The 24,645-nt window shown below is 36.5% G+C and overlaps 1 protein-coding gene across 1 annotated transcript in view; it reads left to right on the forward strand.

The window, feature by feature from the left end:
- LOC127849143 (acyl-CoA 6-desaturase-like) overlaps positions 1-24,645 on the forward strand; it is a 40,998-nt gene that overhangs the window by 7,734 nt on the left and 8,619 nt on the right. Inside the window, exons 3-5 of the mRNA XM_052381862.1 lie at positions 16,912-17,052; positions 21,263-21,409; positions 23,776-23,877. Coding sequence (XP_052237822.1) covers positions 16,912-17,052; positions 21,263-21,409; positions 23,776-23,877 — 390 coding nt within the window. The remainder of the gene's footprint in view (positions 1-16,911; positions 17,053-21,262; positions 21,410-23,775; positions 23,878-24,645) is intronic.

The raw sequence follows: 24,645 nt of genomic DNA on the forward strand, positions 1-24,645 counted from the left end.
TCCGATCAGTGTATTCTTCAGTAAAAGAAAGTGGAGATTGTCCAAAAAAAATCAAGGTTTCCCTATCAGTGTATCAATATTCCCTGTTTTAAAAGAGCACTCGGTACCTACTTTCACAAGTAATCGCCATAAACACCACATGGGGTAATCCACTGATAAGAGAATAGCATGACGCGCGTATCGATTATTCTAGCCTTTTCTTCATTATTTTTTTTTATCGAGTGCACCGGGATTGTCTCCCATATGGCCATCGCCCCCAGAAAGACGTGTTAGTTGGTTACGGGGGATAGTGCAAGATACAGGAGACACCCCGTTCCAGAGGTGACCCTGGGTCTTTTAGTGCCCGGTGTATAGCACCTAGTACACTGCACCTAGGTTTAACGTCTCATGCGAAAGACGAGTTAGTAGGTGAGGTGCAGCGGGGGATCGAACCAGCGATCTCTGGATTGTGAAGCCAGTGTGTTACCACTAGACCACGGATCCGCTACATTATTCTAGCCACATTACACGGTCATTTAAATGCTGACAAGGCTGTATCTGGTAACTTTCTAGTTGTCAAACTGTGAAGTTCATCGTCCAATCGGTTACGCGAATGCTTATGAGGGCGGGGTTAACTATCGTACCATTATTTTTGATTGACGTCGGGCATGAAGTAAGAGTTTATCGCAGCTTGATTAGTAAGAAGTTGTACCATTTGAGTAATATAAACCGGTAATTAGTACAGTACAGAACATTAAAGACGGTTTCGGGCATCATCATCACACATTTTTACTGTAAACAAGTGTTACCTATGACTCATAATTAATACGAGAAATTAATTGCAAGTGGTAAACAATTAATTATTATAGCGAGTAAGTTGTGCAAATGACTCCCGGTTACAATTATGTGATAACAATTTATTTAATTCCAGTACATGTATATTTCAACATGTCCATTTATAGAACTGATTAACCTCGTTTTTCTGACATTTATTCGACACGTAATGCGCTTTAACAAATTTTCGTTGAATAAATTACGCACACTTGTAAATGTTTCGTCCGATAATCGATAGTTAGAAGACTGATGATGGCAACCGGCCGTGATCCTCGTGGACAACGTGAATTTCATGCATAATTCCGTCAAAACATTTATTCGACTCGTTAAGTGTTTAAACAAATTATCGTTTAATTTATAACGCAACGGTTAATATTTGTTGAAATCTCAAATGGGAATAATTAAATTTGTAATCCGAAACCCATTCCCGTAAGTCGATGTTAACGCGTTTTTAATCCGAAACACACTTCCGAATGTAAATGTTACCGCAACATTAAATATTTTTGCTTCAAATTAGCAGTGCAAATTTATTTTGTGTCGAATCTTTTTCTCAATTAAAAAGAGCGCGAAAATTATGCAGCATGTACAACGTCGCGTCTATTGCATACAAATGGCGTGTATTGAGCGTTTTAACAAGCACACAACAGGTCAGGGGATTGACGCATATTCAGAGGCAATATTTCATCAAATCTATAAATAGTCACTTAAAAAATGGCAAGGTTTGTGTTAAAGAAATAACTGAAAGCCTTTATCGTAAATATTTAGCAGAAAGAGATTGATAAAAACGGAATAAACCGGATTATCGGATAATAAATAGAAACTTGAAAAATAGTAAGTATACAGTAATAGAGTCGGGTTGAAACGGATGTATTGGGGAATCGTTCGAGTCGGGACTTTACTATCTGTGCGGAAAAGTTTTAAAGCAATTAAACAATATAAAAAAAATATCATTAAATGACTGGGGGATTTTTTTGAAGAGTCATAGCGCACCAAATGACGTCTTTTGACGCTGTTTTGCTTTGAGTTATAAGGCACCACAGAACGTGAATTGACACGTTAAATTAAAAAAAAATCAACCCCTCCCGAACCCACCCCCGATCGGCCCCGGGGCGCCTGAAAAAAATCCTGGGGAAGGCACTGCATAGATATTGCTTTCATACTTGGAACACTCGCAAACTATCATAAGGGTACAGTAAAAGGACAAGTTGCATAACTCTGGATGTCATTTATACGGAATTATGGCCCTTTTTATGTCCCCCACTATAGTAGTGGGGGACATGTTGTTTTTGCCGTGTCTGTTGGTCTGTCTGTTTGCGCCAACTTTAACATTTTGCAATAACTTTTGCTATATTGAAGATAGCAACTTCATATTTGGCATGCATGTGTATCTCATGAAGCTGCACATTTTGAGTGGTGAAAGGTCAAGGTCATCCTTCAAGGTCAGAGGTCAAATATATGTGGCCAAAATCGCTCATTTTATGAATACTTTTGCAATATTGAAGATAGCAACTTGATATTTGGCATGCATGTGTATCTCATGGAGCTGCACATTTTGAGTGGTGAAAGGTCAAGGTCATCCTTCAAGGTCAGAGGTCAATTATATGTGGCAAAAATCGCTCATTTTATAAATACTTTTGCAATATTGAAGATAGCAACTTGATATTTGGCATGCATGTGCATCTCATGGAGCTGCACATTTTGAGTGGTGAAAGGTCAAGGTCATCCTTCAAGGTCAGAGGTCAAATATATGTGGCCCAAATCGCTTATTTTATGAATACTTTTGCAATATTGAAGATAGCAACTTGATATTTGGCATGCATGTGTATCTCATGGAGCTGCACATTTTGAGAGGTGAAAGGTCAAGGTCAAGGTCATCCTTCACAAGGTCAAGGTCATCCTACAATGTCAAACATCATATAGGGGGACATTGTGTTTCACAAACACATCTTGTTTGACTTAGTAACTTTGAATATATGGTTAAATTTTGTGTTTCGATCCACTTTACTTCTTAAGTATTAAGGCTATTGCTTTCAAACTTCAAATACTTTCATGCTATCATGAGGTTACTGTACCTGGCAAGTTGAATTTTACCTTGACCTTTGAATGACCTTGACTCTCAAGGTCAAATTATTAAATTTTGCTAAAATTGCCATAACTTCTTTATTTATGATTAGATTTGATTGATACTTTGACAAAACTACTCTTACCTGACATACCACAATAGACTCCACCTAAACCATCGCCCGTGCCCCCCCTTCCCCCCCCCCCCCACCCCACCCCCTCCCCAATTTTTTTTTTAAACGGTTAAAAAACAAAACTATTTATTTTGATTATTTTATTTTTGAAATACCGTCCAACCATCGCACCCAAGAATCCCCCCCGCCCCCCCTCCCCCCACCCGAATCCCCCCCCCCCTAAATTTTTTTTTTGTTTTTTGTTGTTTTTTTTTAAGATCATCTCACAAATTACCACCACACCCTCACACTATATCCCCCCCCCCCCCACCTCACCCCCCCCATTTTTTTTTTGAAACGGTTAAAAAACACAAATATTTATTTTTATTATTTTATGTTTGAAATACCGTCCAACCATAGCACCCAAGAATCCCCACCCCCTTCCCCCACCCCCCCGCCCCACCCCCCACCACCCGATTTTTTTTTTCCTTTATTTTCGCATTTTTGGAAGATAATGTAATAAATGTCCACACCCCCACACAATGCACCCCTCTTCACTCCACCCCTCCCTCCTTTGTGATTGAAAATGAGAGTCCCTTCACCTTTAAAAAGAAAATAGATGAGCGGTCTGCACCCGCAAGGCGGTGCTCTTGTTTTTTCCGCCACCGCTACACATTATTTTGGTAATACACCGTGCATCAATGAATAAAAATTGCAACGAAGGTTTTGTGTTATCAAGAGTAAAATCAAAAGTAGCAAAATATCTCAAATTTGACAAACGTTTAAATTTTCAAAACAAGATTGACCAGATACAGAACCTTTTAACATAAAACTAATTTAACTATTTGTAATAGTGTATAGTTGAAGAAATTATGTTTCAAATTTATCTGTGAAATGTCAGTAATTAATTAAAAAAAAGACACTAACTGTCCAGGTTTTTTTTTCCTTCTTTGGGACCCGCCGAAAATCGGCCCTTTCCCCTCGGATTTTTTTTCCCCTCAGCTGGTAAAATTTCCCCTAGATTTCATTTTCCCCTAAAAAAAAAAATTTTTTTTTTTTTTTTTTTTTTTTTCCTTTAAATATATAAGTTATCCTGATCCACTCTAGAAACTAGAAAAATCTTGCATAATTAAATTATCTGTTGCCTTGAATTTGTTTTAAAAACTGTAAAATATGTTAAATTGATTATTTTAGACTTTGCTTATTTTCCCCAAGATCCAGCTTTTCGCACAATTTTTTCCCCCAAAATTCAACGTTTCGCGCGATTTTTTCCCCTCAAAAAAGGCCAGGCCCTTTCCCCAAAATCAGATAAAAAACCCTGCTGTCAAATAAACATATTTCTATAATGAATCAAAGAGTTTCTGATATTTTCCGTGAGTATGATTACTCAACCCCGCTCTATGCGCTATTAAATAATACAAACAAATATTATGGTTACAAAATGGTGATAACAGAAGGTTTCATCTAAATTACAAAAGATCTTTCAACCATCACATGAGAAAACTATTTAGTAATTGATAGTTCTCATGTACAAACATGTACATTTACTGATAATAATTACTTAATATATGTGAAATAGTTACTATACAGCACTATAGTATGAAACTCTTTTAGAACTTAAACATGAATTGTCTGGCCGATAACGAAGGTTTGGTAACAGTACTACTTTCGAACACACATGTATACCGCACACAGGTTCATAACGCACTCTCGATCATTTTCACCAAGTTTATACATTCTCTTTGATTTTCCAGTAGTTTGCGGTGCATCTATTCTCGTTAGTATTTCTCCAGGTTTCATCCAAACAATGTCTTTATGCCTAGGCCATTGAAATTACAGTTTTTTTTATTCCATAAATTTAACTTCATACTCGTCAGCATCTGTATCAACTATTTTACCAATAAACCAGTTATCTTCATATACAGCAGCAACATGATCACCCACTGCATATTTCATTTCAACGATCTCATGTGTGCATATTTCTTCTAGTTCATTGCTTACACCACCTTGACTGTTATCATCTTCTGTTTCATAAGCGCGATTTTGTTTGTGTGTATGTACTGTTGATGTTACATTTTTTTACTGTCCCTTGGAAGCGCCATTTTGCTTGTTTTGATTACGTACGGCTGATGTTTCAGTTTTCGTAGGTCCCTGAGGCCTCGTGAAATCGTTGTTCCAAGCGTCGCATGTACCCCCTGCTATGCATTCCTCACAGTAGCAACTAACTTCTCTAACTTTGATGAGCAACTCCCCTTGGCCAACCACCGCATGGATCTTCATTGTCCCCTTTACAGCTTTGACCTGATCATTCTGCATGCGAATCTCTGTATCTTTGCACTTTTCAGATTGAACAAATCTAAACTGGACGTTTTTCATACTGGAGTTAATTGCCCACTTATAGAAATCAGCAGCGTCCTGGATACATGTAGTAGCCTTCCCACTTCTCATAGCCTCATCAGCCAATCTCTTGCATGATCCACCTAGACCATCACACGGCCCCTTGCCGTGTCCGGCTTTGAAATAGTTCCATCTAGCTTTTGTGCCATACCTCTGTTCATGGTTAGCAATAAGATCAAAGATTTGTTTATTTCTGTACTGACTGGTGGGTGAATCACTCCAGTAGTGTACTGCTGTAACATTTGCGTCTATTGCTTTCAGTATTGGTTGCAGCTCATCAATAAAAGTTATTAGACGCTTTGTGTCCCATCTCATCAGACACGATGATGATACTTCGGTGCTGAAGTGAATCATCAGAGTCGCAAAAATACACAACAACAGGGTGGAGAGTTACGCTTGTTTGGTTAAAAACACGCTTCGGACTTCTTCCATAGACCTGCAACTATAATTTTCTGCAAAGTCTAGCTGCAACAATATCTCATGTTTGGGCAAGTTTTGCTTGAGCTTCTTTATCTCACCGTATTGTGTGGCAACTCTTTTCACATGCGATTCAAAATCTATCATTTGCTGATCTACTTTGATAAAAAATTGCTCTTTGTCGAGCTTTGTATCGATTTCAATTCTGTTCCACTGGCTCCATGCAATTGACTCTGGCAGTGATTTCTTTACACTCTCTTCAAGAGGAAATATGTTGATAGCTGTTTCGGGGTTTGCTTTACGTCTTTCTTTCCAGGCTGTAGCTTACTGTTGTCTTCCCTTTTCATGAATTCTACAACTTTGTCTTTATATTTCCCGACTATACTCTTTCTAAATGATCTTGGTACTTGGTGAAGCTTGTTTTCACTCTTACCAAGTCTATGCCTACATAGCTCAATCTTTAATGACAACAGTTTGATGCATTTGTACATGTACTTCTTGACTATTTTGCCGGAGATAATTCTGTGCAAAGCTTTCATTTTTCCTTTCAGTGTATTTTCTTTTGTACGTTTTATTTCACTCACAATGACATTTCCTAGCAACAGTGACTTTCTTATTTTCTGCTTCTGGTTGTTAGACAGGTTTGCCATTTGAAATATGCCACAAATTTTTGTAATCGCAGAGGAATATCATGTGAACTTTCCAAATCATCACTTGCAGAAAGTAATGACTGAAGTCTTATTTCAGTGTATTTTAATTTGCTTCTTAACTAAGACTCGCAAACCCTGTTTAAAGGACATTATGGTGTTAATCTAGTTGCTACAGAACATACGTGTAAAAGCAATTATGTAAACTGTACATATATACGGTCTAATATAGCTTTTTGGTATCAAATATAAAGATAAAACCTTCATTATAATGCAATAACAAAGGTTTAACATATTTTAATGTACGTTTTATATAGAAGAGAGACAACTCATTCTTATGCTCATGTATGTTTTCAAAAAAGCATGATAAGAAGCAAGGATTTCATAATTGTGAATTATTCCTGATAATTATATTAACAAAATACTATCTTTGAATATAAGGTATTAATACTCACGGTTCTTGTATGATAATCCGACGATGTGATTGTTAAACTTTTCCAAGAATACACCTTCAAGAAGGTTCACAACGCCCAAGTGTGCGCGAATACGTCATAAGAAGTGATGTCATTGTAATATTCTATACTCTAAGCGGTAGTTTCGAATAACGATAACAAAAGCTTAAATCACGAAGGTTTAAACTCTTAATAAAATCTCACTCAGATCAATATATAACACAACGTTTAAAACATAGTGTTTGCTGTAACTACGTCCAGATGGCGTATGTGTTTGTGTGAAGAGGTTGAAAGGATTGTGTTTTATGACCTTCATTCATCTTATATGATCAAGGAAGTTTTGTGTTTTTACTTTTTGAGGAAAGGGCCATTTATTATTGTGTACACTTTGTGCTAGTTTATTAAAATACATTGATGCCTTCATTCCTCCGATATTATATAATTTATAGGAGTTTTCGTGACGAAGTTGAAGTGTGACAAATGCAAACTTTATTTAGTTTGCAACACTATATTAATTGCCGATAACGAAGGTTTTTTTAAATCGAACATTTCAGCGACACTAGAGACAAGTCAAGTTTAACATTAAAGCGTGCTTTTGTAGTCGGGTTTTTATATGCATAAATGAAAGGTTAGGGTTAGGCTTGGTTTCAATACAAAAATGATAATCTTGTATTTAACTATATATGCGAAAACAAACTGTTCAATTAATCTTTTGACGTCGGCGACAATAACGAAGGTTTAAATTTTGCTAAACGTTTTGGAAATTTAGTTTTTTAAAGGACAATGGAAGAGCTTTTTTTTCTTTGATTATATGGTTGGAATAGTTACATTTTGAAGAGACGCAATAATATGCTTTCTGATGTTTCGTTTATAAGAAAATCAACGGAACGTGACGTGAACCTACTTATTGAAAATCGGCGAGAATATATGAAAAGACTATTTATAATTGTATTAAGAAATAACAACTGTTGCTACATGTATATAAAGGTGTACAAATTATGTGGTGATGCAGGTTAGAGTGGAAATATATTCACTTTTTATACGCCCGTATAAAATACGGGACGTATTATGTGAAACCCCTTGGCGGGCGGGCGGGCGGGCGGCGGGCGGAAGGCATCACTTTGTCCGGACTCTAATTCAAATTGTATTCATCCGATCTTCACCAAACTTGGTCAGCAGTTGCATCTAGTTGATATCTAGGCCAAGTTCGAATATGGGTCATGCCGGGTCAAAAACTAGGTCATAGGGTCAATAAGTGCATTTTCAAAGGGGCCACTTTGTCCGGACTCTATTTCAAATTGTATTCATCCGATCTTCACCAAACTTGGTCAGCAGTTGCATCTAGTTGATATATAGGCCAAGTTCGAATATGGGTCATGCCGGGTCAAAAACTAGGTCATAGGGTCAATTAGTGCATTTTCAACGGCGCCACTTTGTCCGGACTCTAATTCAAATTGTATTCATCCGATCTTCACCAAACTTGGTCAGTAGTTGCATCTAGTTGATATCTAGGTCAAGTCCGAATATGGGTCATGCTGGGTCAAAAACTAGGTCAAAGGGTCAATTAGTGCATTTTACTTTGTCCGGACTCTAATTCAAATTGTATAAATCTTATCTTCACCAAACTTAATCAGTAGTTGCATCTAGTTGATATCTAGGCCAAGTTCGAATATGGGTCATGCCAGGTAAAAAACTAGGTCATAGGGTCAATTAGTCCATTTTCAACAGCGCCACTTTGTCCGGACTCTTATTCAAATTGTATTCATCCGATCTTTACCAAACTTGGTCAGTAGTTGCATCTAGTTGATATCTAGGTCAAGTTCGAATATGGGTCATGTCGGGTCAAGAACTAGGTCATAGGGTCAATAAGTGCATTTTCAACGGCGCCACTTTGTCCGGACTCTAATTCAAATTGTATTCATCCGAAACTTTTAAACAACTTTTTATCCTGCGTCAAAGTGGTATGGGGCTATAAGTCACATTCAGTGACAAAGCTCTAGTTCAAGTTGAATTCACCAAACTTGGTCAGAGTTGGTATATAGATTATATATCAGTCAGGTCTGATTGGAGACATGCAACCGATTAACACATGCAATATTTTTATGCAATATTTTTATCCAGTTTTATTTTGCGATATTTTCATCGGGTTTATTTTTTTCGCGATTTTTGAAACGAGTTATTTTTAACAACATGTTTATTGGTAAGTTTTATTTTTCCTTCAATCTAATCATGATTTCCACAGGTACATGAGTTTTTCACTGTGCATGGGTACTATAGAAAGGCAACTGTTTATCATTGTCATCAACCTAAAATCAATTTTTATACGCCCGTTTTAAAAAAACGGGACGTATTATAGTTTCACCTTGGCAGCGGGCGGGCAGGTGGGCGGTGTCCACAGCAGTTTCCGCTCTCTAATTCAAATAGTTTTCATCCGATCTTCACCAAATTTGGTCAGAAGTTGTGTCTAGACAATATTTACATGTAGGTCAAGTTCAAATATGGGTCATGCCAGGTTAAAAACTAGGTCACGAGGTCACTTAGTGCATTTCAAGCATTAAGCATGATGTCCGCTTTCTAATTTTAGTAGTTTTCATCAAATCTTCACCAACTTTGGTCAGAAGTGGTGTCTAGATGATTATGAAGGTCAAGTTAAAATATGGGTCATGGTAAAGTTATCAAGTTGTCCAAAGCCTTAAAACGGGCGTATCTTGTGACAGTTTGGCACTCTTGTTGATTACTGGTATCATAAGGCCTACTCACTAACCCTTCACATGAATATTTATAACATTAATTTATATTAATATTGGATAATGTATGTCAGTTAAAGATGGTTTTGAAGTGGATGCCATATCTGCAAGACTTTAACATTAATTTAATATGCAAAATACATGTATATAACTTTTATTACCAAAAGACAAATAATGTTAAAAACCTCTCAAGCTTATAAGTTAATATTTTAATATTAAATGTTCAAATCTTCAGTTGGGCATTTGTTTAGGATAGTTTGGCAATCCAGAGTCAGAGATTTCAATAGATTTTAAAAACCAGGAGTCAATGACCCCTGGACTGAAATTTTGAGGAGTCAAATTGAAAAATGCTGGGGTCAATTTTGAAGCGCATTAATTGCGTTTTTGTCTGTATTATTCTATTTTTTAGATAAAAATTATATGCTCTAAGCGTAACACAATATCTTAAAAAGTAATATTGCTTTATTAAATCACAATACCATGATACATAACACAGCATATTTTAATGAATTGGTACATTAAAATCTACTTCCTTATAACACATTCAAGTCTTTTAACACATTGAAGTAATTTCAGATATGTACCTGTAGCACCTTTTCATCACATATTTATCGTCATTATATTATCATCATCCCTATGACAGCTTTTTTAACAAAACACAATCTAAATGCATGGAACATCTAGTATAATATCTATTACTGTTTATCTGAATACTATACATGTCGGAAATATGTACACTTAAGAATGCCTTGCATGTAGTAGTTTTACTTTAATAATCCAAATTTTTCTTGTTGTTATCTGGTTTAACAAACCGTATCAAATGTTTGTTAAATCCAGTTAATGCTTTCTCCATTACTGAATCACCATTACTTGCAATTTGAATCGCCAGCTTTTAATTGAACGCGGGTTGAATGTTACGTCCGCCATTTACAATGTTGAAGGTCATGACGTAGCACTTTAATTCTACTCAGATAATTTATATCTAATCGACAAATGTGTTTTCTCAATGTTTATGTGTAGTATTATGACTTGTAAGTATAAAAAATGAACTGTGATTCCAGTTTATATAAGATGGGTGTTACTCGTAATTATCGGTGAATTAACAAGGTGACAAAACTTGCTGGACTTTATTGTGGATCTACGCAATTAATAGATCTTGATCAATTTTGTTTTTTCTTTAATTACTTTTGCCGACTTCCTTTAACCGTGCTGTCTGCAAAGTCTGCAAAAAAAACCTGCAATTACCGGATGGTCAATCAATTATCACGTAATCACTGCTGCTAATTACCCAATTAGTGCGCACGTACTAGTTAGACAGTGTGACATGTGTATTTGAAGAGATGAGATAAGATAAACGACGCCCGGGGTATTCCCTCGATTATAGACCGAGTTTCAAATACTGAAACATTAATTTCAATTAGGAGCACAGCGGGATTTATTACCATGGACAGAGCTCCAGATACATAAGGATTTGTGAAATTAGTAACGGTACTGCCACTGACAGAAAGAAAAGGAGTAACGCTTAAAATCAATTAGTACCTGTACTACCATATCCAAAAATACAGGTAGTACTGTACTACCCGTGTTCTTGGATATTGAAGGGTGTATAACTGACTTTACAGAAACATTTACAGCAATTAAAATAAATATACGTAGCTTCTTAAACAGTTACTGTATTAGGTTTTCCATTCTGAATTATGATGCAAATACAACTACACATTAAAACTCATGACTAAAACTATTTCTACATTTTTCTTGACAAGAAAACACAAGCCAACTAGTAAGCTAAGTAAATGAACACTTATTTCACTGTCTCATCCGTTTGCCATCGGGTTTTCTAACGTTTTACGCCACCGATGCAATCAACTTGTTTAATATTGGGGGCGACAATGTCTTTTTCTGGGTTTACAGATTTAATGTCAGGATGGTTAGAAGACACCGTATGTAGTCATTATATGACAACAAAGTGTTGTTTTGAGCGCTTTCGGTTAAGCCGGCATTCAATTGCGCGCAGACATATCGTTTTTGACGGATTTACAAGTTACAGGAAATCACGCGACAGAATAGACGATAATATATGAAGCCAGTCTACAACTTTTCGGTAATTTAAATTATCTGGAGCTCTGCATGGAACTCGAGATGTTAACTGACTGACGCACGGGTCAAATTTTCGATGCGTCAAAATGACGCACGGCAGAAAAAAGGATTGCGTAAAAAACAAGTCATTTTTATTTTGCTGGCGTCAAAACGCAGGATTCTGCGTCTATTGAAATCCCTGAGAGTTTCTAACATACATGTAGAAACTAACTTATATTTTGTATGCCTAAGCCTTATTAAAACAATTTCGTGCTGCATTTAAGCTGCATCACAAGGTTGTATTGAACATGTAATCCCTATTGACTGACAGATACAAGCATGGCTGGTACATATTTTCCTCTTATGTTTGAACTTATATACATATAATCTGGACCCTATAATTATTTTGATATTTAGCTGTCTCACACGACTTAATACAAATCTATTTAATGGGTATGGAATTTCATTTAAAGTAGCACATACATGTAATGACATACAAGCGTAAATACTTTAATATGCATGGGAAGATATAAATTACTTGTTAGCTAGGGCTATGAAAATACATGTATTTATTAGCGCGGTCTTATCAAGTTAGCTCCCTATTACATATTAGTATTCATATTATTAATAATTGTTAGAATATATTATTTTGATTATTATTAAATAGTATCATTAGTATTAAAATAAAATGTCTAGGATGAGGAATAAATTAAAAACACTTTAAAACTTAGCTGAAATATTTTGACCCCTAAACATTACATTCAACCCCTTAAAATGTCAATCACGGGGCTATTTGACTCCAGGTTTTAAAAATCTATTGAAATCCATGAGACAAAACTTTCATGTGGCAGCTTTTTGGCTGTCTGAAATGCTTCAATCTTTTTTAGCTAAACCCTTTCCCACTTAGAGGCAAAGTGAAAATTGCTATGTGCAAACAGCATAAAACCAGAACAGCCTGCAAGTAACTCACAGTCTGTTCAGGTTTTATGTAGTCTTATTTATAAGACGCGCAAAGAATTTAGAGATACTTTTTATATGGGCTAAATTGTTTGGAACGTCTTATCGGGGGAAAGTCAAAAATGTTTTGGAAACCAGAAAGTTTAAATTTTCATCGATTTGCGTAAAATTGCAAAATAACATTACCAACTCATTCAGTTTTAGTTCAGAAGTCCATTTTTACCTCAAATATCGTCTTATTGAAGTTGGAAAGGCATAAATTCTTCAGTTAAACTTCTGCTTAAATCGCAAACCAATCACTGACCTGTAGCCATGTCATGAAACTGATTTGAATATGAACCAATCAGAAGAAGGCATTACAGTGTAACGTGTACGCGTAATGTTATTTAACATGAGCTTTTAACACCGACTTTAACCTAACTAGATCTAGTATGCTAATCTTTGTCGATTTAATAAGATAATGTTTAAAACAGATATGGTGCAGTTTCTATTCACTGTTGTAAGTTTCAGCAAGTTTTTATGCATGTCTTTTTCGCACCTCTGTCTGTGTTGTTTTATTTACTTACATCCTACGTTACATAGGAGGAAAGTATACTGTACGATCTGTATCAAAATTATTTGTGTACAGCATAAAAATAAAATATGTAATTTATTTCAGAACTTTTAAATTGTCAATTTAGAAAAAAAAACAATGCTAAATTAATCCAGAAAAGTATAACATCGGTTTACTATGTAACGCTCTGGACCACAACAGACGAACGCAAACTGTATTTTACGCTGTTTATTCTCCCACTTTAAACCAGATGCTTTACATCGAGGTCGTGTTATCGATTTATATCTACACAGCGAGCGAATTGAGAGATATTGAAAAATTGAAAAGTGGTTTGATTTAAATTGATCAGGCGTGCAAAATTCAAAGTGTCATTACATAATTTCTACGGAACAATGAGAAATGAACTATCTACACTGGTATGTAAATATTATTGCAATCCGTTGATATGAAGTGTCTTATATCGGGGCTTGAATGTTTCGCACAAAATCCTGCGCAAGAATATAGACAAAGAACGAAAAATTCCCACCATTTATTTGGTCTTTCGGCCTTTGTACGCTCCAAATATTACCAATATAAAAAGTAGCTTAATATTTAAGAGTGTCAAAAATTTGGACTAGGTTTTATGCTGTTTGTTGCTAATCAGTATCTAATAGTTGGAAATGAAGCTTTTAAAACTTGAATCTAGTAAGAAAGGTTTTCAGTTAAATATTACTTTCAAAGAGACAGAAAACACGCCAGATTACGTATCTAAGTGAAAAAGGGTTCACTGCATACTGTGTTCATGGTGAGCTGTTGGTTGTAGAACATCCTAACCAATAGGCTGATGACACTTCACCTGAATTTATTTTTTTCGTTGACCCTCTTTTTAAGGTGTCAGCTGTAAAGTTATAAAACTTAAAGATTTTGGAATAATTTTTTTTTATTAAAAATCCTCTATGAAGTCCAGGTCAAGTGATGATTACTTGGTGTGTAACATTATTGGACCTCTACTATCGGTATATTTGTGCAAAACTTGCTTCTGGTGTCAAAATTGGTCACACCTCCTGATGCAAAGCAGCATCATGTGATGTATACAGACTCATACAGTAAATGAGTGAACATCTCTGAAACTGCAAGTCAAGAGTTTAATATTTATGATGATTTGTATGCACTTATTTAAAGACTATAAGACACTATATGTAGTCATAAAGTGACTCTGGGGCATGGCCAGTTTTAACCAAAGGGGCATGTTTTGAACCATCTTGGCACTTTTGTTTAGATATTTTGAGTATATATATTCATGTATGTACATATAGGTACGTGTATGAAATTTATGACTGTTTGTATTGTTTATCTGTCAGGTAGTATTAATTATTCTTCTACCTTATGAGAAAATATGACATTTCTGCAGGGTAATAACAGCAGTGAAAATAAACAAATTGTTCTTTTCACGGGTGAAAAGAACAAATTTTCGGAACTCCCTTTGCTATTTTTAGATTATCATAAATACTTAATTTTTTTCTTCAATGATCACAAGTGAATTAAAATCGACATTCCACCGAATCCAACAATTTTTTTTATATATATTATGCTTTTTCAACGTTTATTTACATTTTAAAAGAGTTTAACTGGAGAATTTCACTGGTATAATGATGTCATTTCGTCAAACTTATGATGTCATTTTGTGTTTTGAAATGTATTGAGGCACGCCACAGGAAAAGGTTAACTTTTCAGCGAAAGGGAAACAGCTGTTAATTATTTTCTTGAAAAAAAAGGGGCATAAAAGAAACAAAAAATGTGTTCATGTCAGTGTAAGATCGTTTGTTATTTCACTCGTGACCATAGAAAAACAATGTTTTCTATGATCACTCGTGAAATAACAAACAATCTAACACTGACGTGAACAAATATCCTAGTGCTGCAACAATATATTGGTATATTGGTATATATTGCAATACGCAATACGCATATTGTATTGCGATACGATTTTCATCATACCGGTACGAACATTTTACAAAAAAGTATTCACATTTCATCCAGAAAAGCCATCCGAAATAATGATATCAAGGTAAACAAAACAAAGTGGTGTAAATAAATTTTTACAAAAAATAGCATTCTAAAAAGTGTATTGTAAGGAGTAGCGTTGTTACATGGGAGCTTTTGTTCGATGCTTTTGAACAGATTATCGTTAAATTAATTGCGCACAACTGTTAATGTTTTGTTCAATTCTGAATTGAACATTATTAAATGTGTAATCCGAATTTCGGAAACACGCTTCCAAATTTTAATGCTAACGCGACAATACAAAATTCTAGCGTCAAATAAAAAGTGCTTTATCCTTTGTGTCAATAAAAAGCGCGCGAAAATTATGCAGACATGTAGAACGTGGCATGGAAAGTATGGGTGTATTTTGTGTTGTATAAAAGCGGGAACATCACATTAGGCGATTTACGTGTGTTCAGTGGGAAAAAAACGCCCCGGTTGGACGTGATTTCATCGCATCTTTAAATAGTAACAAATGCCAAAATGTATTTGATACTTAAGATAATTTGCAAATGTTTGTGTTTCATGTAATTCTTGAGAACATTTATAGTAAATATTTACCAGAATTTGCTATTAAACTGGAATGTACGGGATTATCGGGTAATTGGCAAGTTATAATTCTGGTACAAGTTAGCAATATATTGCGATATATTGCAATACGGGTTTTTGAACTGACAATATATTGCAATACGGTTTTTGGCGTATTGTTGCAGCACTAAAATATCCTCTATTAGTTTAATAAGATAAGTTTTTATAACGAAATGTAAATCCTTGTTGTGAATTTAAAAAGTGCTTAGATTAGATTTTCTATGCAAAATCTAATGTATTCTACATAAAACATGATCAAAAATAAATGATCAAGTAAGCAATATTTGATTTCATTTAGGCCAACATACCTTAAGACACAGAAATTTATCAATGCATAGAATTTTCTTAAAGGTTCCCTACAAAGCTTTTTGAATACGGTCTCTCAGGCCCACACTTGATGAATATATTTGTTTATTTAATATTTTTTAATGGTTTATTATAATATATATAATAAAGAAAACTATCTGTGATTGAAAACACTAATTCACTTTTCATACTGAGTGAAACATAACAACAACTTTTCAATAATTTGTTCACTGTTAAACTGTTAATATTTTTCCTTAATAACTGCTGTAAATTCTTAATTTAAAGTTTCCAAAAAATACTTATTGTTTTGGTTCTTATCATGCAACATTTAGTTGATTTCCCTATGCAGCTTTATTAATTAACCCTTTCCCACTCAGAAGCAAAGTGAAAATGGCTATGTGCAAACAGCATAAAACCAGAACAGAGTAACTTGCAGTCTGTTCAGTTTTATGCTGTTTGCTGCTTATCAGTAACTAAGGGTTGGAAATGAAGCCCTTAAAACTTTAATTTAGTAAGAAAGGTATTTCATTAATTAAATGTTACTTTCTAAGGGACTACAAATGCCTCACAATACATATCTAAGTGGTAAAGGGTTAATTAAACCTCAGTGTAAATTATTTTGAAAACACTTATTTTATTTTATTTTCTTAGGAAAAAATAAAAAACACCAATTTCCAAATTTTAGTCAAAACAATGGGATTTTTCCTAGCCAAAATGGCCCTGGCCCTATTCCCAAAATATCTACATGTATATAAATTTCAGGAGGCCTTCAGTGCGTTCCACAATGAGCTGGACCAAGTGCGCAAGTACCTGAAACCCCTGCACGTCGGCACACTCAAGAATCACGAGGACAACGAGATGAACAAGGACTTCCGTATGTTGAAGCAGGCAGCCATCAAGATGGTGAGCATGTTATCAGTGTATACCACCAAGTTAGCGTTTAAATGTCATAGATAACATTTGTTATGTACAAAGATATGCCCTTAAAGTACTGAGTTTGGCGATATATAACATAGCAGACAGCTTCATGTATCAAGATGGTGAGCATGTTGATAGGGTATACCATGATTTAAGAGTTAAAAGGTCTAAGATATCATTTTTTGTGACCAGACTGTGGCCACTCATAGTAGCAAGTAAACAATCTTGATAACAGATTGATTGATACAAGTATAATTTGTTGTACATAATGTCCTGAATTTAGATTAACTTTTTGTTGGCTTGTATTGGTATTCTCTCTTTCATACACATTGAAGCAAAATATTTTCCCCGTGCCATGCCTGTTTAAGTGTATCTTCCCTGGTCCTCGGGGCTGATAATGTCAAGTTCTTCCTGTTCAAGGGCCAGTTTAGAGCCAAGTGTTAATGGTTTTACTTCCTGCTTTATTCAAGTGTTCTCTTAATTCAAGGGCAAGTTTAAGCAAGTGTTCGAAGCATTATATTACCAGTTTGAATAAAGTGTTATTATCTATTGATGGCCTGTTTTGATCAAGTGTTTTCTCCATTCCATGTCCTGCAATAATCAAATGTGTGCTCCTTTCCTGGGCCTGTTTAAGCCAAGTGTTTCTCTATTGCACCTGGGCCTGTTTAAGCCAAGTGTTTCTCTATTGCATCTGGGCCTGTTTAAGCCAAGTGTTTCTCTATTTCACCTGGACCTGTTTAAGTTAAGTGTTTCTCTATTGCACCTGGGCCTGTTTAAGCCAAGTGTTTCTCTATTGCAACTGGGCCTGTTTAAGCCAAGTGTTTCTCTATTGCAGAATCTTATTTAAGGAGGAAAGTGTGTTCTACATTCCAGGGCCTGTTTGTGCAAAATATTATGTTCTCTTTTTTGTGCCAATTTTTTTTCACAATTCCATGAACAATTTTAGCCAAGTTTTTGTCTATTGACAGCCTGTTTAAACTCTCAACCACTCAGATATGCATATTGATGTGTTTTAGTCCTTTAGAATTTTTTAAGCTCACCTGATTGCTCAGTTGAGCTTTTGTGACCGGTCTTTGTCCGTCTTACGTCCGTCCGTTAACATTTGTTCATAAACACTCTAGAGGCCACATTTATTGTCCGATCTTCATGAAACTTAGTCCGAAGCTTCGTCCCAATAAAATCTCGGTCGAGTTCGAAACTCGGTCATGTCGGATCAAAAACTAGGTCACTAGGTCAAAAAAAAGAAAAAAACTTTTAAACACTGTAGAAGTCACATTTTCTGCCCAATCTTCATGTAACTTTGTCAAAATGTTTGTCTTAATGATATGTTGGTTGAGTTCAAAAGTGGTTCAGGTGCGTTGAAAAACATGGCCACCAGTGGCCGGGGCAGTTTTCCTTATTTGGCTGTAGAGAAACCTTGTAAACACTCTGGAAGTCACAATTTTTGCTCAATCATCATGAAAATTGGTCAAAACATTGGTTTTATTGATTTCTCAGACAAGTTTGCAAATGGTCCAGATCGGTGAAAAAACATGGCCGCCAGTGGGCGGGGCATTTTTCTCTATATGTATATAGTGAAAACATGTGAACACTCTAGAAGTCACATTTTGTGCCCAATTTTCATGACATTAGGTCAGAACATTTGTTTCCTTGATACGAGAGTTTAGTTGGAAAATGGTTCCGGTCAGTTGAATAACATGGCTGCCGGGGTGGGGCAGTTTTCTTATATATATATTGTAAAAAAAAAAGCTTGTGAACACTCTAGAACTCACATTTTTTTGCCCAATCATCATGAAACTTGGTGAAACGATTGGTTTTATATATATCTCAGATGAGTTTGCAAATGGTCCCGATAGGTCAATAAACATGGCTGCCAGGGGGGTCGGGCAGTTTTCCTTATGTGACTATATAGAGAGAAACCTTGTGATAGAACACTATAGAAGTCACATATTTTGCCTAATCAGTGTGAAACTTAGTCAATACATTGGTTTTATTGATTTCTTGGACAAGTTGGAAAATGGCTCAGATTGGTAAAACACACTTTTTAGCTCACCTGATTGCTCAGATGAGGTTTTAGGTTTCGTCTTTGTCCACTGTCTGCTCGTCCACATTGGTTTGTAAACACTCTAGCATTCACATTTCTCAAGCATTCTTTATCAAAGTTGCTGAAAAATCTCAGTCAAGTTTGATGATGAGCAAAATCACATAATTAATGCCATAATTATTGCCCTTAGATTGTCTAAATTTTCATTATATTATACAAAATCCTTGTAAGCAAAGTTTGATGTTTGGTAAGGGGGGTCAACTCAAAATATAGGTCACCATTTCAAATCTTACAAAAACACTCCCTATGCCAGAGTTTTGGTTCAATAATGATGAAACTTGACCAGGATGTTTGTCTGGTCAATATCTAGGTCAAGTTTGACATAAGGTTAAGATTGAATGAACTGACTCCTCTCAGGTGAGCAAACTAGGGCCATCTTGGCCCGCTTATTATTAAATTTGACCTTTCAAGTTTTAAAGACAGTTAAGACAGCATTACTCACAGGCTGTTCTGGTTTTATACTGGTTGAACATATGCATTTTCATTTTGATTCTGTTTGAAAAAGGGTTAACTAAGTGCTCTCACCTTCCATTGCAGGCCTTGTTTGAGCCAAGTTTCACCTTCTACACACTGATACTGTCCTACATTGTGCTGTTACTGGTCGGCTCCTATGTGGTCCTCTAAATGTACTCTCTCCTTACATTGCAGGGCCTGTTTGAGCCAAGTTTCACCTTCTACACACTGATACTGTCCTACATTGTGCTGTTACTGGCCGGCTCCTATGTGGTCCTCTACATGTACTCTCTCCTTACATTGCAGGCCTTGTTTGAGCCAAGTTTCACCTTCTACACACTGATACTGTCCCACATTGTGCTGTTACTGGTCGGCTCCTATGTGGTCCTCTACATGTACTCTCTCCTTACATTGCAGGGCCTGTTTGAGCCAAGTTTCACCTTCTACACGCTGATACTGTCCTACATTGTGCTGTTACTGGCCGGCTCCTATGTGGTCCTCTACATGTACTCTCTCCTTACATTGCAGGCCTTGTTTGAGCCAAGTTTCACCTTCTACACACTGATACTGTCCTACATTGTGCTGTTACTGGTCGGCTCCTATGTGGTCCTCTACATGTACTCTCTCCTTACATTGCAGGCCCTGTTTGAGCCAAGTTTCACCTTCTACACGCTGATACTGTCCTACATTGTGCTGTTACTGGCCGGCTCCTATGTGGTCCCTTACATGTACTCTCTCCTTACATTGCAGGCCTTGTTTGAGCCAAGTTTCACCTTCTACACACTGATACTGTCCTACATTGTGCTGTTACTGGTCGGCTCCTATGTGGTCCTCTACATGTACTCTCTCCTTACATTGCAGGCCCTGTTTGAGCCAAGTTTCACCTTCTACACGCTGATACTGTCCCACATTGTGCTGTTACTGGCCGGCTCCTATGTGGTCCTCTAAATGTACTCTCTCCTTACATTGCAGGGCCTGTTTGAGCCAAGTTTCACCTTCTACACACTGATACTGTCCTACATTGTGCTGTTACTGGCCGGCTCCTATGTGGTCCTCTACATGTACTCTCTCCTTACATTGCAGGCCCTGTTTGAGCCAAGTTTCACCTTCTACACGCTGATACTGTCCCACATTGTGCTGTTTCTGGTCAGCTCCTATGTGGTCCTCTACATGTACTCTCTCCTTACATTGCAGGCCCTGTTTGAGCCAAGTTTCACCTTCTACACACTGATACTGTCCTACATTGTGCTGTTACTGGTTGGCTCCTATGTGGTCCTCTACATGTACTCTCTCCTTACATTGCAGGCCCTGTTTGAGCCAAGTTTCACCTTTTACACACTGATACTGTCCTACATTGTGCTGTTACTGGTCGGCTCCTATGTGGTCCTCTACATGTACTCTCTCCTTACATTGCAGGCCCTGTTTGAGCCAAGTTTCACCTTCTACACACTGATCCTGTCCTTCATTGTGCTGTTACTGGCCGGCTCCTATGTGGTCCTCTACATGTACTCTCTCCTTTCATTGCAGGCCCTGTTTGAACCAAGTTTCACCTTCTACACACTGATACTGTCCTACATTGTGCTGTTACTGGCCGGCTCCTATGTGGTCCTCTACATGTACTCTCTCCTTCCATTGCAGGGCCTGTTTGAGCCAAGTTTCACCTTTTACACGCTGATACTGGCCCACATTGTGCTGTTACTGGTCGGCTCCTATGTGGTACTCTACATGTACGGGAATGTGTGGTGGGCCGTGCTTCTCTCCCTTGCGATGTTCTCCGTTGCACAGGTAATATAAAATGGCTTAATCCTATATTACTAATATCAGTATTTTGAGGCCATTTTTAGTGCCTTTTCCAACGGTAAGATACTGATGAGCAACAAACAGCATAAAACCTGAATGGACTGCGAGTTACTCACAGGCTACTCTGGTGTAAAGATGGTTGCAAAAAGCCGTTTTCACTTTGCTTGTGAGTTGGAAAGGTTGAAAAGGTCAACTGCTTAGCGGAAAAATATTGATCTGAAAGTTGAAAATTCAGATTTATTTAATCAATGAATATGTTTTCTTTGTTTTGCTGTTTTACTTTTTTGAACATTCTACATGTATGCTTTATACTTGTGTTTTTTTTGTATTCAAAAATTGAAAGTGAATGTCTACTATGTTTTAAATGAATTTTTTATGTTGTATACAATTGCAGAAATAAATAATAGTCCTATTGTGTTTGGGTTGCAAGAATGTAGAGATTAATTGGTAAAACATTCTTCATTGCACAAATCATTGTGCTTTCTATACTCTGAAATGATAAAAACATGTATGTATTCCACAACAAGGAGAAATCACATCCAGCAACTGTGAAACTTTGCATTAGTTAAGACGAACAATGATTTTGTAAATATGCTCATGTGATGAACAATATTTGTTTAATCTTTAATTATCTGGTGTAGTACCCATTGTGACCTTTTGTGTATTTGTTCATATTCAATAGAGATGTTACAATACTATGTACTCAGTCCTATGTCATTGTTTACATAGCAATCATGTGAACATTGTTGTATTTGTTAACAATGTAAGTTACGCATTTCATAAGTTTGAGCTATTTTTGTGCAATGTAGGGCAATTTTAAACTGCGGATTGACGAGGATCATCTTGCATCTTTTTTACATGTGAATGTTCGAGAAAGGTCTTCAGCTTTGAGGAAAATATTACAATTACGGCAATTAGGGAATACAGTTCATGTGCCTATTAGTTTTTTTTATGCCCCCGAAGGAGGGCATATAGTGATTGGACTGTCCGTCTGTCTGTCCGTCTGTCCGTAACACTTTGTGTTTAGGTTTCGAAAAATGCTCATAACTTCTATGTCCCTTGAGATGTAACCTTCATTTTTGGTATGCATGTGTATATGGACAAGGCCTTTCCATACACACACAAATTTTGACCCCTGTAACCTTGACCTTGAACAATGGGTCTGTGTTTAGGTTTCAAAATCTGCGTTAAGGTTTCCAAAACTGCTCATAACTTCTATGTCCCTTGAGATATAACCTTCATATTTGTTATTCATGTGTATATCGACAAGACTTTTCCATGCGCACACAAATTTTGACCCCTGTGACCTTGACCTTTAACTTGGGGTCCGCGTTTAGGTTTTGATAAATGCTCATAACTTCTATGTCCCTTGAGATATAACCTTCATATTTGGTATGCATGTGTATATGGACAAGGCCTTTCCATACGCACACAATTTTTGACCCCTGTGACCTTGACCTTTAACAATGGGTCTGCGTTTAGGTTTAAAAATCTGTGTTTAGGTTTCGAAAAATGCTCATAACTTCAAAGTACCTTGAGATATAAACTTCATATTTGGTATGCATGTGTATATGGACAAGGCTTTTCCATATGCACACAAATTTTGACCCCTGTGACCATGACCTTGAACTTAGGGTCCGCGTTTAGGTTTTGAAATCTGCGATAAGGTTACGATAAATGCTCATAACTTCTATCAAAGCGTTTATAGGGGGCATATGTCATCCTATGGTGACAGCTCTTGTTTTATCTGCATTTAAAACAATACACGGACTCAAGAGCGTATCAAATAAGCCTTTGGCTTTAGAAGCAATCAAACTAAAATAGATGGGTTTGAACTAAAACAATACATGTTTTTAGACGAATTATATATTATATGTGTCTGGTGTATTGTTATACCCCATTCAAGGAAGTAGAGATGGATACACCAAATTGATTGGATGTTTCAGTCTTTCAAGAGATAAGACTTTAAGACCAAATCTCCTACTATTTGCTATGCAAATGTTTAATACTTGCCTGCATTTGTCCACTTTTGTTCTATATGCTGTGAAATTGTTTAAAGTTTCCCTGTTTGCACTCTAGTATTTAAATATCCAATTAATACAGCTTTCTTCATATTATGCCATTCTGCGTCTAATAGGGTCAATGTGACAATATTAGTGCTTTCCATGTCTAGGCCATGTGTCTAAGGCCTGCTTTCGGTAGTTAGTCGTCATGGTAACAATATGAGCCCCTTTCTGGGAAAGCTTGGCCTAATGCATGTGCTTAGTGTCATCACAGTCCAGTTTTTCCAGAACAAAGCTCAATTTATCAAGGGTTGTTTTGATTCCCTTTTTTCTATTGCTGTCCCACAGGTGCAGGCCGCATGGACCCAGCATGACTTTGGACACCTGTCTGTGTTCAAGACGTCCACCCTGGACCACTTCATGCACCATCTTGTCATGGGCCTGATGAAGGTAGAACAGGGCCTGTATTCACCTAACAATTTGTAGACACCAGTGCTTTAATTTTGAGTAAAATCCTGGACCACTTCATGCACCATCTGGTCATGTGACTAATGAAGGTGGAACAGGGCCTGTATTCCTCAAACAATTCGTTGAAATCAGTGCTTTAATTATACCCACATTACCATTGGTAATGGGGGCTATATAGGAGTTACTTTGTTGGTTCGTCGGTCTGTAGGTTTGTCAGTCTGTCCCGAATTTTCATCTCATCTTCACCAAACGTGGTCACAAGTTGTATCTAGATGATGTTTAGGTCAAGTTTGAATATGGGTCACGCCAGGTCAAAAACTTGGTCACGGGGTCACTTAGTGTGTTTTAAACCAAAAGTTTGTCCGGCCCATAACTATGTCATTTATCATTTGATTCTAAAATAACTTGGTACATTTGTTCACCATCATGGGACGGTGTGTCGTGTGAAAAAAGTACATCGATATCTCCAAGGTCAAGGTCACACTTGGAGTTCAAAGGTCAAATTCTTGTTTGGGCCATAACTTTATCATTTATTGTGAGATTTTTAAATCATTTAGCAAATTTTTTCACCATCATATGCACCAAATGTGCCTTATTTGTTCAAGTCTAATCATAATGAGGTAACTGGTCAGTGCTATTAACACTAAAAGCACCTTTTTTCAAAATTTTCTGTCAAAAGTTAGCCTGTACTGTTAGTCCAACAGGTATTCAATCAAATCTTTAAACACGTCTTCAGTGTCATTATGTGTG

This window comes from Dreissena polymorpha, chromosome 10, assembly GCF_020536995.1.
Source record: "Dreissena polymorpha isolate Duluth1 chromosome 10, UMN_Dpol_1.0, whole genome shotgun sequence".
NCBI classification, from domain to species: Eukaryota; Metazoa; Mollusca; class Bivalvia; order Myida; family Dreissenidae; genus Dreissena; species Dreissena polymorpha.